The sequence below is a fragment of the Lethenteron reissneri genome, chromosome 25 (assembly GCF_015708825.2).
Source record: "Lethenteron reissneri isolate LAM-NWPU_2019-01 chromosome 25, ASM1570882v1, whole genome shotgun sequence".
Lineage (NCBI taxonomy): Eukaryota > Metazoa > Chordata > Hyperoartia > Petromyzontiformes > Petromyzontidae > Lethenteron > Lethenteron reissneri.
In genome coordinates, this window is record NC_083803.1 from 10,884,822 (window position 1) to 10,901,341 (window position 16,520).

Here is a 16,520-nt window from a genome sequence, read left to right on the forward strand (position 1 = left end):
TTCAAAATTATAACATTAATAACATGTACGGAAAGTACACAATCTTTTCTTTTTACATTATTTGTATAATCAAAAATATTTTAAAAGATAAATGAGCTGATTATTTTAAACTGTTGCATGGTGGATGGATTTGAAGAGTTGTCCCATTTAGCACAAACAATAATAAAATTTGTAATAATTTATCGTCGTTAGCGTAGGTCAAGTGCGTATATTATACGTCCAGGTTTAAGCGTGTGAGCCATGTGATTGCCGCATTTGCAGTATGGTTTTCCACAAGGAACCACTCCAATGCGCGCACCGTACAATCATCCTATACAGCATGCGTAATTATACGCTCAAATATTGATCGTAGGGCATGAAACCATGGACCAGACGCTCTCTTGCCATGAGCTTCATGGTTATTTGGGGTGGTGACACGACCCAGTGGTAGCACGATTGCCGTTTATACCGACTATAATCACCCATGAATGTCTGTCCTTAACGCTCGTGACGTCACTCCACATCGACCAGCCCCACTCATTAATATTCATGAGCAGGTGACGTCCTTCAAATGGACCCCCCCCACCCCTCCTCATTAATAATCATGAGCGGGGGACGTCAATCAATATTTAGTACTCCCCCCCCCTCTAATAATAAATGTGCAAGTGACGTCACTCCACATCGAACAGCCCCCCCTCATTAATAATCATGAGCAGATAACGTCCTCCAAATGGACACCCCCCCCCCCGTCATTAATAATCATGAGCAGGTGACGTCACTCCACATCAAACAGCCCCCTCATTAATAATCATTATAAGGTGACGTTCTCCAAATGGACACGCCCCCCCCCCCATTCATAATAATTATCGGCTGACGTCACTCCACATGGGTGGCCGAGGCGTCTCCTCCCCCCTCGTCGGCATCAGGAGGAGGGGGGAGGAGGCAGAACCCTCGCGTCACGCGATCTCCGTAACGCTGTTGAGACCTCAAAGTAAAAAGGACGTCCTGATGAACAAGGGACTATAACCTTAAAATGAAATAAGTCTGTGTCACCGCGCTTTTACAAATTGCACACGCATTATTGCAATGAATATCACGTCGCGGTCTGCTTTTCGCTTGCAAATTTTAGATTTACTGCAATACACCCGTCCTTGGACGGGCAAAAGGCGAGTGATAGAGGTTAACGGTTCGCATCTGCAGCCGCCCTGATTAATACTAAGGATTTATTTCTAAGAAATACTATGCCCTGTCTGCTTCACATTGGATGTTAAAGATCCTGTGAAGTATTTTGAAAGAGTAAGCCATTGTGCTATGGTCAGGGTCCAAGTATGGTAAATTCTAACATTACTCGCAAATTCCGCAATTGGGATAACACACAGCAATCGCCACCCCCTGATGACAGACTAATGCCCATTTTTAGGCTAGGAGCTGTATCACGTTGTGCCCACAGGGACAGCTGCCGCTAGAGATCTCCTTCCAGACGTTTGAGATGAGATGTAAAGTGCTTTGAGACGCCCCAGCATAGAGGGCGCTATATCAAAAACAAATTAGTATCGTTAATTTAAAACTGCCTCATGGAAGAGATATATTTTTTGAGACCTGACTCATAACCAGATTGAGGAGTGCAATCGAGGTTGGAGGCAGAAGGTACGTAAATGTGCAGCCCTGCAGAAGTGCTTCCAAGTGTGCGAACCCAGACACCACAGAGGTTGCTTCCATGATGGTGGAACGGATCTGACAACCAAATATACCGATTGTCAACCACCAGTTGTCTGGTGGCTATGAACTGCTGCATTCGCGTGTAAATAGTCACTACGGCCTTGCGTTCGATTTTACCTGTGTTTTTCGTTCCCCTCCCCTCCGCTAATGAACCTCTTCGCGAATGTGCGATCGCGGCACGCAGGTGGTGATAAACTGCGCAATAATCCGCGGCCTCAAGTACAACCAGGCGACGCCCACTTTCCACCAGTGGCGCGACGCGCGCCAGGTCTATGGCCTGAACTTCGGCAGCAAGGAGGACGCGCACGTGTTTGCCAGCGCCATGATGCACGCCCTGGACGTGCTGAATGCCCAGGAGCCTGGTGAGGACGGCCGCGGAGGGGACACCCACGTCCCGCCACGCACGCACGACCAGCGTACGCGCACGCACGCACGCACGACCAGCGTACGCGCACGCACGCACGCACGCACAGATAACCTGTATGTATCTATGTTGAACTTCTTTCGCACCGTACGGAGCCATCCGTGCAAATCGGAGGTCCGGGGTAAGGACAACAAACTAAACGTAAACATCCTTTCTAAAGAATGAAAGTGCACGATGCAGTTGACCGTCTTAGTTCACGCGATATCGTTTTGCACGGTAATTATTCTGCGCGACACGCACACGCGTGTGTGTAGGAGCGGCGGTTACGCGTGACTGACGTGCATGTGGCATTTGGCGCACCCGCACACCCAGCGTGCTTTCGTGACGATCTCGCAACGCGAAGAAACGCGCACACGTGACTTGCGCACACGCAAGACCAACACGCGCATTGACCAGATATCGCAAGTGTCCCTGACGACAGCTTGTGCTGAACCGCTAAGGGTTGACGTATCGACAAGTTGAGGCACGCCACTTGTTACTACCCCTTTCACTATCCTTCCCTTAATGGGTGCTGTGCCTACTTCAAATCTGTGGTGATATATTAGATGGGTGTTTAATATATTTTACTTGCCGTCGTCAAAACTTGCTTGTGTTCGCAAGATGTTTGATTTGCTTTAACAACGAGATAATGGCACACTGCGGGACACCCTGAGATTCACTTGACATTCGATTACGTCATGGTGAAAGGAGTTAGGGGGGAAGCACTCCCTTGGGACGTTATGGTGCAAATGCTAAGGTAAATCCTTTTTACCGCTGGTTTTGTTTCAAGTTTTGGGTAACCCTTTGATCAATTTATCTTTTGTCTAGGATGAGTTCCTAATCGTAACACAACTTTTATTGAAGTGTTATAGACAGACGGGTGGGTGGAAGAGCCAATGCATAAAATACTTTCAACTTTATTTGAAAAGCGTTCAAAAGGCTTGTGTGTGCTCAAACCTGTCACGGTGGTCATATTCCCATTTGCCCTACTTGTGTTCGCAGGGAATTTGTGTCGCTTAACACACCATTAACAACTCGCCACCCATTGCCACCTGCAGCTCTTGCCGATGATGTGCGTTTTTTGGCCGTGTGTTTACACTCCTGGTCGCTGTGCTTGCGTACACTTGCGTAAACTTGCGTGCACTTGCGTGCGTGCGACTTGCAGCTGGACCCATGCTCCAGCGACAGAATTCCCGCACGCAGCATCAGCCATCACATCCGCCCCATCCCCAGCACCCACCGCACCCACAGCAGTCCCAGCACCCGCAGCACCCAAATGGACCCCTTCCACTGGAGCTGGAGATGCAGAGGAGGTGAGAGTCCTGTTCGTATCTCAATATAATAATATAAGATTCGGGGTTTGTATCAGTTGTTTCTGCATGAGGTTACTATGTTTATCAGGCCCATGACATTTTGAGTACCGTTTCCCGACTCGGCTTTACGGAGTTGTTGGCACCGTTATTATTCGTCCACGGCCTTCGCAGGCAAATGCAGGAGCGGCAGCTGCAGGTGGCGGAGCGGCAACGTCAGAAGGAGCTGGAGCAGGAGCGCGAGAGGCAGGAGCAGGAGAGACAGGAGCTCCTGGAGTGCGAGCGTCTCGAGAGGGAACGACAGGACCGGGAGAGGCTGGAGCGCCTGGAAAGAGAGCGCGTGGAGAGGGAGAGACAGGACCGCGAGCGGCTGGATCGCATAGAACGGGATCGGCAGGACCGCGAGCGTCTGGAGCGGCAGGAGAGGGAGCGCCTGGAGAGGGAGCGCCAGGACCTGGAGCGTCTGGAGCGCCTGGAGAGGGAGCGGCAGGACCGGGAACGGCTCGAGAGCGAGAGGCAGGAGAGGGAGAAGCAGGAGCGCGAGCGTCAGGAGATGGAGCGCGCGGACCGTGAGCTGCTGGAGCGACTGGAGCGTGAGCACCGCGAGAGGGAGCGCCGCGAGGAGGAGCGCGTGGAGCAGGAGCGGGCGGAGAAGGAGCGGGAGCGCCAGGAGAAGGAGCGCCTGGAGCACGCGGAGCACGAGAGGCTGGAGCAGGAGAGGCTGGAGGCCCAGCAGAAGGAGAACGCGGCAGTGAGCACACGTGCCCCATCTCCCCCCTCTTTGATTACAACGCACGGTTGTTGTGAGCGCGCTGCGTATGCATTTAGGCGATTGACCTTGCCTGAGACAATGGTTATTATCATAGTTATAATCCGATCGATGCAGGGCAGCTGAAAAGTAAAAGATGCTTATGACAGCGATGTGGAGAGGTACTTGAGTTTGAGTGACTCCCCCCCCACCCCCCCCATTTCCCATCACGGATTCTATCAATACATGCGCGCGCACTTGCTGTGCGTCGTAGTGCTGAGGATGACCACAACCCTGCTGCACTCAACACTAATTATCATCATGCGTGCCCTCCTAAAGCTTTGCCACAGTTCCATAAAGCTTTGCCAAAGCTCCATAATGCCAGTTTGGAGTGATGTGCAATTACCGTCCTGCACCAGACTCGGTAATTGGTGCTATTCGTGCTAGCCCCGTTTGGTTTTGTTTGCTAAAATTGTAATATTCACCCAGCCGTCATTCCAGAGTCAACCCCACATATGATCTGTACGCTTCTACATTTATTTGGATTATCTTTAAGTCTGTACGCCAGAAATCTTATTTTCGATGTGGGTCGATTAAAACAAATAAAGCATTGCTTTAATGGTGCTGAAGATGGCTTCTTTTGTAAGGACATTTGGAAAAGTAATTTGGCAAATGGTGACGAATAATGGGGCTTAATTTATCTTACGTCCCTCAGGGTCAGCGACGCGTAACATATTTCTGAGCCAAGCACACCACCACATCCAGTATTCCTCTCGTTAATGCTGTGCATAGTCACGTGGCTATTCCTGTATTGGTGAGGAATTAAGCTTGGGGAATAAATGATGTATTATTATTACGACAGTACAATCTGAACATGAGCACACTCCTTTGAAGCAAGGCCAGTGGTGCTAATATCCAAAGTGTACTTGTATCAGAAGTTTATATACGGTGCGCTAATATCATTATGGTTACATTTTGATTTAAAGCTTTCATGACTGCCCAGATTCATCTTCTTGGTTCTTTGGGTAAAGTCACGTAGAAGGGAAATAATAAAGTAATAATAAGAAAACATAATAAAGTAAATAAATAAGATTTTTTTTTATGTTTTTTTCCCTTCTACGTGACTTTACCGAAAGAACCAAGAAGATGAATCCCTAATACAAGAAGATGTATTATTATTATTACAGTACAATCTGGACATGAGCACACTCCTTTGGAGCAAGGCCAGTGGTGCTAATATCCAAAGTGTACTCGCATCAGAAGTTTATATACGGTGCGCTAATATCCAGCTTCTACATTATGGTTATTGTTATTGCACACGGGATGGAGGGTGAGACGTGTGAAACTCTGCGTGTTGTCCACAGTACGAGGACGAGGAGGACGAGGGCCTCGAGGGTGTAGAGGACTTGCCCGTTGGGCTCGAGCAGGACCCGGGCTCTGCTGACGACGCCGGCGACTTCCAGCCGGATGCCTCGTCACTCGGTAAGCCAACCTCCCCCCCCCCAGCACCCCTTCCCCCCCATGGCAAGGTGCGGTGCCGATGGGTGACTCGTCGGTACGTCCCCATTGATTGATTTCTTCGCTTGTTGCGGTCAATTCGTACTGCCCGAGATCCGTGCGTCGAATTGTGCATGCAGGAATAGATTCTTGAGCATTTGTCGTCATCATTACCATCATCATCGTCGTCCTCGTGGTGGTTTATTTTTTTTTCTATTGAGCCACACGCCTGCGTGTTAGGGTCTCCTCTAGACACTCAAAAGGGCATAATGTTCAAACCCCCACGTATGGGCAACAGAAAAATCTAAATGCACATCACAGTCCACATCAACGGCACAGAAAACATCAGATCATTATAATAGCACCACCTCTGTCGGGTGGTGGAGGGTTATGGTTAAAATCGTGATATGCCTCCATGCTGATCTAACCCAAAAGAAATTAATTATGCATCAAGGAACTGGTTCTTTTTCATTGCAAATTAGACAATTGAAGCTGTGTTGTAATGCAGCACTTGGGCTGTATGTGCGTATTACTTGTAATGTGGGTATTGTGACGTGATTGGGAGCAGTCCTGTGCAGTTGTGTTCACATTTACATGTTTGAGTTGCACCATGAAAGCACCGCTTTCCGCAGGGGGGACTTGATGTTCTTGTGCAGCTCTGTTGGGTTATTTTGTTTTGTTTTATCGCTGTCCTATTTAACCCATGGCGAGATGAAAAGCTGATCGCTTTCAAAAGGCTCTTCTGTTGTGTTTGTGCTTATGAAACTGTTTCCATGGGCAACTGTTTCATGAAGTGGGCACGCGGCTTCAGAAAAATGAATTTCGCCACGACTCCCCATTTTCTGCGCATGTAATTTACAATAGCGATCATCGTCATCTTTTCTTTGGCAAGTGAAATACTGTTACTTCTCGATCATCTCAAGACTCTTTCTCCAAACGGTCGTGCGATTCATGATTGAGTAATGTTTTTGTAAGGCTACCGATGATTCACTCTCCCCAAGCGATTGGATGAATCGTCACTATTCGGGGGTTGTGATTCCATTCAAGAATCGATTTTTTTTGTGCATTTTTGTAGGTGTCATTTCTTCCCTAATTTGTTTGTACAGTTTTGCTCTTTCCAAAAGTCTACAGTGTAACATTATAAAATAGTTGGTATATAGTCTTTACGATTATTAAGTAATTCTCATATGCACGATTTGATGCACGTTTGTTGGGTGTAAGGATGGAATTTCACGGATGCATTGATTAGCACCTAATATTATAAAAAAAAACGTGTCCGTTATGCATTCTGCATCTACAAATACAACTGCAGGGCTTTGTTTTCGCGCAGAGGGCAGTGCAGTAAAATCCACTTTTGTATTGTACTATACTGCAACATCTGTGCACTCGCCAACCTGCACTGACCATCTTGCTGAGGTATTGTAATAACCTCCACAACCAGCTTGGCATGGATAGACTTATATTGTAGTGATTGACACGGGGGGGGGGAGCTCTACATGTACACATGCATGTACAATAAAACTATAGGCTGCAAATTTCTTGAAACTTGGAACATTAGATGATCCACCAGCCTTGCCTGCAAAGCGCTGCATTACAATTGCACTCCACCCCCCATGTGTGCGTTTGGTTCAGTTTTCCTGCCGGCCGGCGCCCCACCTCCTCCTCCACCTCCACCGCCACCTCCGCCTCTTCCATCATCACTGGGTGCTCAGCCGACGGGAGTCGGCCCCCCACAACCCCCTGCGCCGCCTCCTCCTCCTCCTCCACCTCCTCCCCCCCTGGTGGGCATGGCCGCCCACCCAGCACCACCGCCCCCTCCGGGGCCCCCGCCCGTGCTGCTCGGAGGTGCCTTTCAGCCGCCCGGCTCCCCCGGGCCACCTTCTCCACCCCCCTGCTCCTCCTCGTCTGTGTTTGCGTGCCCCCCGGCCACCCCTGTGCCGCCGCCACCGCCCCCCCTTCCGGGATTCACAGCGGCAGCAGCAGCAGCAGCCGCCTCCCAGCAGCAGCAGCAACAGGCTGAGGACGGGCCCTGCTTGACGGGCTTGGCTGCTGCCCTAAGCTCGGCGCGCCTTCGCAAGGTTTACCGGGTGAGTGGACCTCCTCACTGTCCCTTTGACTCTCTCCGCTCTAGCTGCGGCAGCCATTGTTTGCAGACAACGTGGTTCATGCAGCACGAAGAAGACACAATACATATTTATCAGTGGTTAAGACTCACATGTGGGTTCACAAACCCCCTTGCTCTATCATCACCTGGCCACCTTGCAGTCTCTTGCCTGTATACGTGTGTGTGCATTGTGCGCCCTGCCGGCCTTCATAAGAGCATTTATTCCAGCAGTCTGTTGAATGCGAAAGTGGAGATGTGCGTCTCTGTGTGCGTGGTGATGTCAGTCCGAAGATGGTGGGGTGGCCGTGTCCAGCCCGGGCTCGTCCCGAGGGGAGGGGTCCCGTGTGCCTGTGCCGCTTGTAGGAGGTGGCCTCATGGAAGAGATGAGCGCCCTGCTGGCACGCAGGTGTGTACTGTCATCTCTTGATATGTCCAGTGACCTCCACGCGGCAGGGGAGGCGACAACACTCATTCCCATTGACATCACTTCACGTTTTTTAATAGGTGTGACCTCCCATATATAGATAATTCTCAACATGATCATGAGCTATCTTATGTAGATTTTTATAGTGCCTTATTCCAAGGAGCTTTACAGGAATCATAAAATGTATACTTTTGATACATGCATCAAATCACGTGTGTAAGAATCGATTATTCACGGTTTATACAAGTTATAAGCAAAAGTATATGCCAATGTTACATGCCGGCTAAAAGGAATCAACACAGTTGGGCAAATGAGACGGATAGAAATTATAAATTATTAAAACAAGACTACATTTGAAACATTAACGAATCGATTTTTTAATGAAATTGAAACAACAAATATTGACGATTTGCTGTGAATGGGGGATGGGGGAGTTGAATTCTTACACTCCACCAAGTTTCCTAGGCTGTGTCCTGGGCTATTCAACTTGAGATTGAAGCTTCATTCATGAGACTTTAAATCAGCAATTGTCAACCAATTGGAATTGCCCCCCTGAAGGGGAACGGAGGGGGGGGGTGCAAAATTATTTTGGGGGGAGTGCGTGGGGGGGCAGTCTGCAGCATGGATACCTTGCAGAAGAAATTTTGATAGTGTGTGTGTGCAGGAGAAATTTTGATAGTGTGTGTGTGGGGAACATCAGTATGACGCAACGCGGTAATGCGCAACATGAAGCGGTGCCTTGCTATAACACTGCTTTCATGAGAAGTGTGGGGATTGCTCTCTCCTAAGGCCTGGGAAACTTTGTGTTTTCGGGTCTGGGGAAGGGGCAGGGCGTGGGGAGCAGTGGCCTCAAAAATCGCCGATTTAAATTAACATTTATAGTTGGGGTCGGGTCATGTACCTCAATATTGCACTCGAGTCACATCGCACCCATCGAGTTTTATATGTAAGGATCAGTGCTGTGATAGTGATAGTGGATGCTCTGGCAGTGTATTTGACCGTAATGTAAATATAACGTTTTTATCATTTAATGAAGCTTCAAACTTATGTCAGACGGCTCTGGACACATGCCCACAAAACATAGGTGTATGTTTATAAGTTCGTGAAATTAACTGTGCTTTGTCTTTATCCGTGTGATCCAGGGGCCTAAAAGTGTTACGCCCGACAGCCCGTGGAGATCTGTATTTCCATGTGTATGACCATCAGCATCTCTTTTTGCTCGCATGTGCAGGAGGAGGATTGCCGAAACGGGGACCTCGTCTGAGAAAGTTGACCCAAAAGATGAAAAACTGGTAGGTGTTTGAGTACATTATCTCTTAAACGGATGAATGTGCAAAGCCTTAGGGCTGCTGGCTAAATAAATGTGTGCCGAACAGCTCTGCACAGTTGTAGGGTAGGGGGTGTATGCGCGCACGTTATTGGGTGAAAACGTGCGTGCGTGTGTGTCTGTCCATGGGTGCCTAACCCCCTTTGTGTCACACCAGATGTTTCGGGTCATCCATCATGACCTTGATATCGACAGGAAGAAGCAGTCCATCTGCCCATACAAAAACTTGTTATCTGAAAAACTCGATTCAGTAACTTGAAAACAGACTCTATAGCTTGAGTGGATTATCTGACCGTTGTTCAATACTGACCATGCACATCATGGGCAATTTGTACTTGTGCAGTCCTTTAGTCAATACAAATAATCCTCACGCCGTGCGAATCGTGACGATTATTTGACCCTACTTCACGCCAGTCAGTGTGGGTTAATGAAGATGGGGAGCATAGCTGACGAAGCCTAAAATGAGTACCTGGTGTAGTAGTGGCATTCAACATCTTCACTACTCCAGAGACAAATACTGCTGGGAAGGCTTCGTGCCAGCCACACACCACCCCATGATGTACCACCATGACTTTATTAGCTTATTGCGAGAAACATGTTACCCCAACAGTCAAATCGAAACACTGCCTCGTTGTCTGTTGTGTGCTCTTGTGCGTATCCATGCAGGAGGAGGTGGAGGCTGGAGGTGGAGCGAGGAGCTCCACTCCCGTGAGCACCGCAGGTAAATCTAACAGCCACGTCCCTTCGGAGCTAGTCGACTGCCCAGCCCTTGCTTAAGTGGATGTGTCATTTTTTTTCTGAAAGCCATCGCAGCACTTAGTTGGCGAGGTGGTGGGGTGGGGGGGGGATGTGCTCTGACCTGCTGTGACCACAGTCTAAATGTAGCAGACCCATTCAGCCCCACCATTGCATACCATGGTCAGCAGCAATCCATGCAGCAGCTCGGATCGTAGATGGTTTAAACATTTTCGGGGTGGAGCGGTAGTTCATTGGTTGGCGCGCTATGCTTTGAACACGGCGACCTGAGTTTGATACCGGCCACTCTAACATCAGTGGCAATTGATATCCGAGCTAGTTTGGGCTTCCCTTTCACCAATCTGCACTAACATATTGGGTAGATCCTCAATCCATCAGATCTGTAAATAATTATTAATTATTTGAATTGTTATTGCCTAAGTGGTGGATAAATTACCACAACGGAAAATATTTCCTCCTCTTGACAGATGTGAGCAGGAGGACATGGGAGAGGAGCAACGCTGTCGCTGGAAACAAATCCCCCGTGATCGCCAGGCGAGTAGAATGCGATGAGCAGCTGCGGTTATTCCTCTTTGTTTAGTTGACGTGTTACATTATGCGTGTATTCTGTTGAACTTCTTTCGCACCGTACGTAGCCAACTGTGCCAATCGGATGTACGCTTTAACGACTTCCCGTTGTGTTCAAATCACCACAGGACAAAATCTATAACCAATGGCGGATCCTCCAATGGTGCAGCACCCGAAACGGGAAACGAGCGACTCAAGCATGTGAGTGCTGCTGCCGGTCATGCATAGCTCATTTGAGCCCCTATTGTCTGGGCGTTTGTAGAACCCCTCCATGTGCATGACGCTGCATGCTTCCTTTGCAGGAGATAATGGAGGAGATGAGGAAAGAACTACAAAAGGTCAAAGAAGAGATCATTAATGGTGAGATGTCACTTTTTAATGAAAATATAACCTTATTAACACTTTTCTTTGCACTGGGTTTAATTACTGCAATGGCACACTGCTCCATTATATGCAATTGCCACTTCAGTTAAATGTAGGGGTTCTTTCACAGCACATTTTTGACCATTTATGGAAAGATCATCACAGTGAATTAGGCTGCCTTATTTATTTTACCCACGTTGCTATAATTGCAAATATAGTTTTTACTCGCAAGCGCGTGTGAACACAGTTGCGTCGTAGATTTTTAAAAATAGTCTCGTGACAAGTGTCTGTTTTTTTTCTGTTTATTCCAGTTATTCGAGAGGAGCTCAACCGACTCAGCACGTCGTGAGAGGGCAGCGGAGTCTCGAATATTCGAGCAAAAAGTGCCAAATTGTGACGGCGGTTAATTTTGGTTGCGCTGGCAGCCACTGGGTGTGATCAGGTCACGATTGGGTAGATGAAGGTTTTAGGAGTTTCAGGGACGTGCGCCTGTCCCCTGCGCAAGTGGCGCCAGCTAGCTCACAACATGGCGGGAGGAGACTATATCTTAGTTTGACCTCCCTTCGCATAGCCGGATTTAAAGTCGCCTCCACCGTAGCGTTCCAGGGACAACTCGCAGCAGCGGAGCCCAAGCATGAGGTCTGTCAGGTTCAACAAGCCTGCCTTGCCTGGTCCACAAGGCATTGCAATGAGGCTGCTGCCTCTAACGTCCTTGATCCTGACTGGGGAAATAATAAATACCGTTATAATAATATAGATGTACCCTGGTGGTCACTCGTCCAATGTGGGAGGGCTGGGGTAGGCTTGTGCGTGTTAAATTGTCGTAAGAATCACAAACTCCATGGGGGGACAGTAATTGAATAAGTACACTCGGAGTCGTTTTTAATTCAGTTGAGAGCGATTTTAAAGTGCCGGTATGAGGGCCTGTGATGGCAAAAGCGCTGGTCAGGCGGTGCGATTCATCACTCTCTGCTTACACGAGGGTACTGCCACTGCCCAGGCATGGCACGTTCCGCGCAGGCGCGTTAATCTCAGCTGCAATGCCACTGATGAAATGTACGGGATCCAAATTTCACTAATACTAGAAAAGTAAATAAAAAAATCACTCACACTTTATCGCTATAAGTTTTTAAATTAATCACGTGACAATAACAAATCACAACCACCACTTCAAGTTCTAAAACCCATGCTTTAGTTAGAAATTATGGAGAGAGGAAAAAAAACATAAAGAACAAAAAAAAAAATTTTTGTTACATGCCAAAACACTTTAATATTGCTGTAGCTCACCGCTTCATGTGTGTTTCTGTGAAGGAAGATAACTATTAATAACGATAGACAAGTCACGTACTGCTCTAACTGATGTTTACATTTTGCGTTGTTGAAGCCACTAAACGCTTGTTTTTTGTGTGTGGACCAGAAACAAAACTCGTTTCTTCTTACAAGAAAAAACAGCTGTCGGGCAGCGCGAGTCGTGTGTCATGAGGGGCTCTGAGCTGAGTATCTTCACTCAAAGTACTCCCGTCACAAGCAGGCTTTTGTTAAAATATTGCGTTAGTACTATTTTATTTTTAAAAATAACAATTAGACGTTTTTGCAGTTTAAGCAGCCGCAGGTGTTTACGGAAAATACAATTTCACGCAGAGGTATTGGAAATTTGTCAAATGAAATGTTTAGTTTCTATTTTTTTAGTTTGCCGACATGAGGCTCGTGCACGTGTTTCTGGCAGTTAAACTTGCGTGCAAATAAAGTTTTTTTTTTGGTGTATTGTACGTAGGTAACAGATTTTTAATTTTCACTCTACTGACTGTCCTTTCATGCTTTTAGTGAACCGTGTGGCGTTATCAGTTGCATGCTACCTTATTAAAGTAACTTAATAAAGATGTTGTCTGAGAGGTTACTTTTGCATGTTGGTCGTGGTGGAGGGGCTTTGCGTGACCTCTGTACCAATCTTCACCCCTTAACCTTTATGTTGCGAGGAATTAACAAGTGGAGGAATATTTTGTGCACACCTTTGACCAAGTTACTCTGAGACAACCAAATATCATTGGCTCTCAAAAAGTAAGCAATGATGAGCCTGATTAATACAGCATTTAAACAAGTGACCACCAGCAGGCCTTGCCCTGGTGTTGTTGGCATGGAGTTGCTTCCTGGGTAAAATGTATTATAAATAAAAAAACAATTCATTACCATTTTGAGCCTTCAGCTTTCATTAGCAGTTTTACATATTCTGGAGCATCCAAGGCAACGGTGGCCAATACACCAAGCACCGATTCATTTTGGTGGATCTCAGCAGGCCCCGAGCTCCACCAGAATGCTGTGACCTACAAATACCACTAGACTACTGACAAAGTACTAGCACCATCTATTGGTAGAAATTAGTTATTTAAGGTATGAATTCTTAGTCGGAGATTTGTATTTTCCATCTTCCAAAACTGAAATGTGTGTGCATTGTATACTTATTTTAGTGTTCTTATTTGCCCTGAGATCCACAAGACCTCTGTTGCAATCCACCCGTGGATCTCGATCCACTTTGTTGGCTGATTCTCAGGCGAGTGGTTGGGATATGATGGGATTTAAGATGGGTGGTTGCAACAGATACTGGAGTAACAATAAATGCATTTGTTTTTACCATTAATTTAATATCTTTCAATGCTGTGAATAGTTTTGGCAAAAAGCATCTACTTGTCCGATTGGTTTGTATTCGTTACTTCATGTAGTCAGTGCAGTGACCTATGGTTTTATAATTTATATTTTTTAAGGCCTTGGTTTGTGGGAGATTTAGTTGACTGCATCATTATCCACTGAATTAAATTCGTTTTTGTAGCCTGAAAAGTCGGGCATTATGGTATTCATTTGTCTTTTCTATAATGACGTGTTTGCTGTTAGACCAGCTTTGTATAAATCAAGCTTCCTCGTGTTTGTTTGGTGACCTCTAAATTGTCCATTATTTTGTCCCCTGTGTGATGATATTCGTGAATAATTGGTTAGATATGACGGGAGGCTAGTGGGTCAAATTCTTCAAATTAGTTTGATCCCTCATTTAAAAGAATGAACAAAGTATTTTTCAATTAATTAGTATATTATAATAATGCAAACCTGTCAACCCACACGGTTTGCCTGTATTCTTTAACAGGGAAATTGAGTTTTCAGGTCCATACGGCGTACCGCCATTACAATACGGGCAACAAAAGTATTTTTTTAAATCCTTTATATTAAGTTCACTTGCGCGCTTGCTTGCTTACGACCGTGCAAATCTTTCGGTCGTTTTTTAACCCACTTCCCGTGATCCAATCGAGCTGACATTTTCCACACAGACTCGTCGTGCGTGACAATGTTCGTGGAAAATTATTTTCCAAAATTTTACACTTTTTAGGACAAAATTATTATATTTAATTACCAATTGCTTAATGGTGCCATGCAATTATCTGACCCATAGGTGGCAGCCATCTCAAGCCAGAGGACGAGAGGACTCTAGCCGCCACGCATATAAAGGATTTATAGTGAAAAACTTTGTTTTTACGGGTTATACTTGTTCTCCCCTGTGATGGGACTTTGTAGGATGAACGTTGAGATTTGTAAGGGCACGGGGTGACCAATACGGTCTGAATCGATCTATGTAAGAGAGCGGTGTTGTAGCAGGTTAGCGTACTGCCCTTCAAACAGGAGTTCGATTCCCGCTCACGGCCAACGCCAGGTCCTGCGTCTCCCCTAGGTCGACTCGGCCTCAAATGGTTCGATGTTTAAACATCGCCACTAGGGAGACAAAGGCGGCCGGGCGTGGTGCTGGCCACCAACACCCCCTCGTGCCCCGTATAGGCGCTCGCTAAGGGCACTTGCCCCAAAGTATGCGGAGGACATACGGCGGGGTGGGTATCTGTGTAGACTTGGTGTGTTTGTAGGTGGTAGGGGTTAAGTGCTTTTAGCGAGCGCCTCTTCAGGTCCAGCACGAGAGACTGGGTATGACCAGCAACCCCGCGCGGCCGCCTTTGTCTCCCCAGTCCTCCTGATGTGTACACATTGAACCAAGTGAATGGGTGCACAGACAGGTGGTCATCGGGCTTGAGGGTCTGACGGTGGGCAATGGCTACGGCTCCCGGAAGTCAACCTGCACCAAGTGGTGAAGTATGGTCGAATAACCTTCACTGCTTCGGGGGGGGGGGGTGAAACTCTCATCCAGCAGTGGATTTACAAAGGCCTGCGCACATTTGCCCCAAACGAGAACGATGTCGGAAAGAGTCGGCGATTGGTGGTTCATCCCGTGGGTTGGATGTCCTGGACCCTGCCACGTAAACGTGGAAATGCCACCACTAGACGTGCGAGAACAGTCAGGAGCGCAGCCCAGTTCATTTAAAGTTCATTGATTAGGTATAGCCCTGTGAGCCATTCGGCTCTTGAATCGGGTGCAACCGCAACAAACAAAAAACATGAACAAGAAAACATCTAAAAGTGACTATGTGCAGACTAAGTGCAAACCGAAAATCCAAGAGAAGACAGCAAAATATTGCAGAAAAGCACCGTACACCCACAATGTGTGCGCAAATCCCAGTGGGATGCAAGTCAAACAACAACCACAAGATAACTTAGATTAAGGTCATCAGTCTAACTCCGTACTACAACAAACAAACATGGCCAGACCAAAAACTTTTCTAATTCACCAAAATAAAGCCATGAAAGCAATGAAACGGTGATCATAGTGAAATTTGTCTTTCGATTAAGCTGGTGAGATGAATACTCTTTGGTTATTTCGGTCGGTATAAAATAAGTGACGACGTTTCGGGCGCAACACAAGGGTCCGTCATCAGGTGTTTTATACCCTACGTGACTTTACCCAAAGAACCAAAAAGTGTGGATTCCTGCAGTCACGAAAGCTTTAAATCAAGATCGTCAGATAAAGCGACACGTGGACTCTGACGCTTTGTGCTGATTCCATTGCCCCCGCAGCAGACGACCGCTTGTATTTAGTGACGTCATCGCAAACTGTGACCTCCCTCCCCCCCTGCGACGTCATCCCTCTACAAAAAAACGGATGATCGCGCGTTTGACGTCACGACGCACCGCGCTCCACGTGCCATGACGTCAGAGGCGTGACGGCACGCAAAAGCTGCTGAGCGATGACGTCGCGGCGCGTTCGGTTCTCGGGGCGACGTCATCGCGCAACGTCGACGTCATCGCGCAACGCTGACGTCACCGCGCAGCCCTCCTGTGGTGACGCTGTCATTTCGTAACGTCCAGCGGGGGGGGGGGGTTAGCGGGTGACGCAATGGCAAGCGGCCTTCCGATTGGCCGGAGGAGTTGGCGGAAGTTGGGGGCGTGGTTAGTGCCC

General features: G+C 47.4%; 1 protein-coding gene across 4 annotated transcripts in view; it reads left to right on the forward strand.

The window, feature by feature from the left end:
* Positions 1–12,831, forward strand: part of LOC133347204 (protein enabled homolog) — a 28,864-nt gene extending 16,033 nt beyond the window's left edge. For 3 of the 4 annotated variants that reach the window (XM_061559285.1, XM_061559286.1, XM_061559287.1), the window contains exons 4-15: positions 1,883–2,114; positions 3,267–3,414; positions 3,586–4,162; positions 5,524–5,641; positions 7,289–7,743; positions 8,045–8,166; positions 9,416–9,476; positions 10,178–10,232; positions 10,735–10,801; positions 10,963–11,035; positions 11,137–11,194; positions 11,509–12,831. In XM_061559285.1, the coding sequence (XP_061415269.1) occupies positions 1,883–2,114; positions 3,267–3,414; positions 3,586–4,162; positions 5,524–5,641; positions 7,289–7,743; positions 8,045–8,166; positions 9,416–9,476; positions 10,178–10,232; positions 10,735–10,801; positions 10,963–11,035; positions 11,137–11,194; positions 11,509–11,546 (2,004 nt within the window). In that variant the 3' untranslated portion in view covers positions 11,547–12,831. The remainder of the gene's footprint in view (positions 1–1,882; positions 2,115–3,266; positions 3,415–3,585; positions 4,163–5,523; positions 5,642–7,288; positions 7,744–8,044; positions 8,167–9,415; positions 9,477–10,177; positions 10,233–10,734; positions 10,802–10,962; positions 11,036–11,136; positions 11,195–11,508) is intronic. The other variant, XM_061559288.1, reaches the window with a different exon arrangement.
* Positions 12,832–16,520: the final 3,689 nt, after the last annotated feature.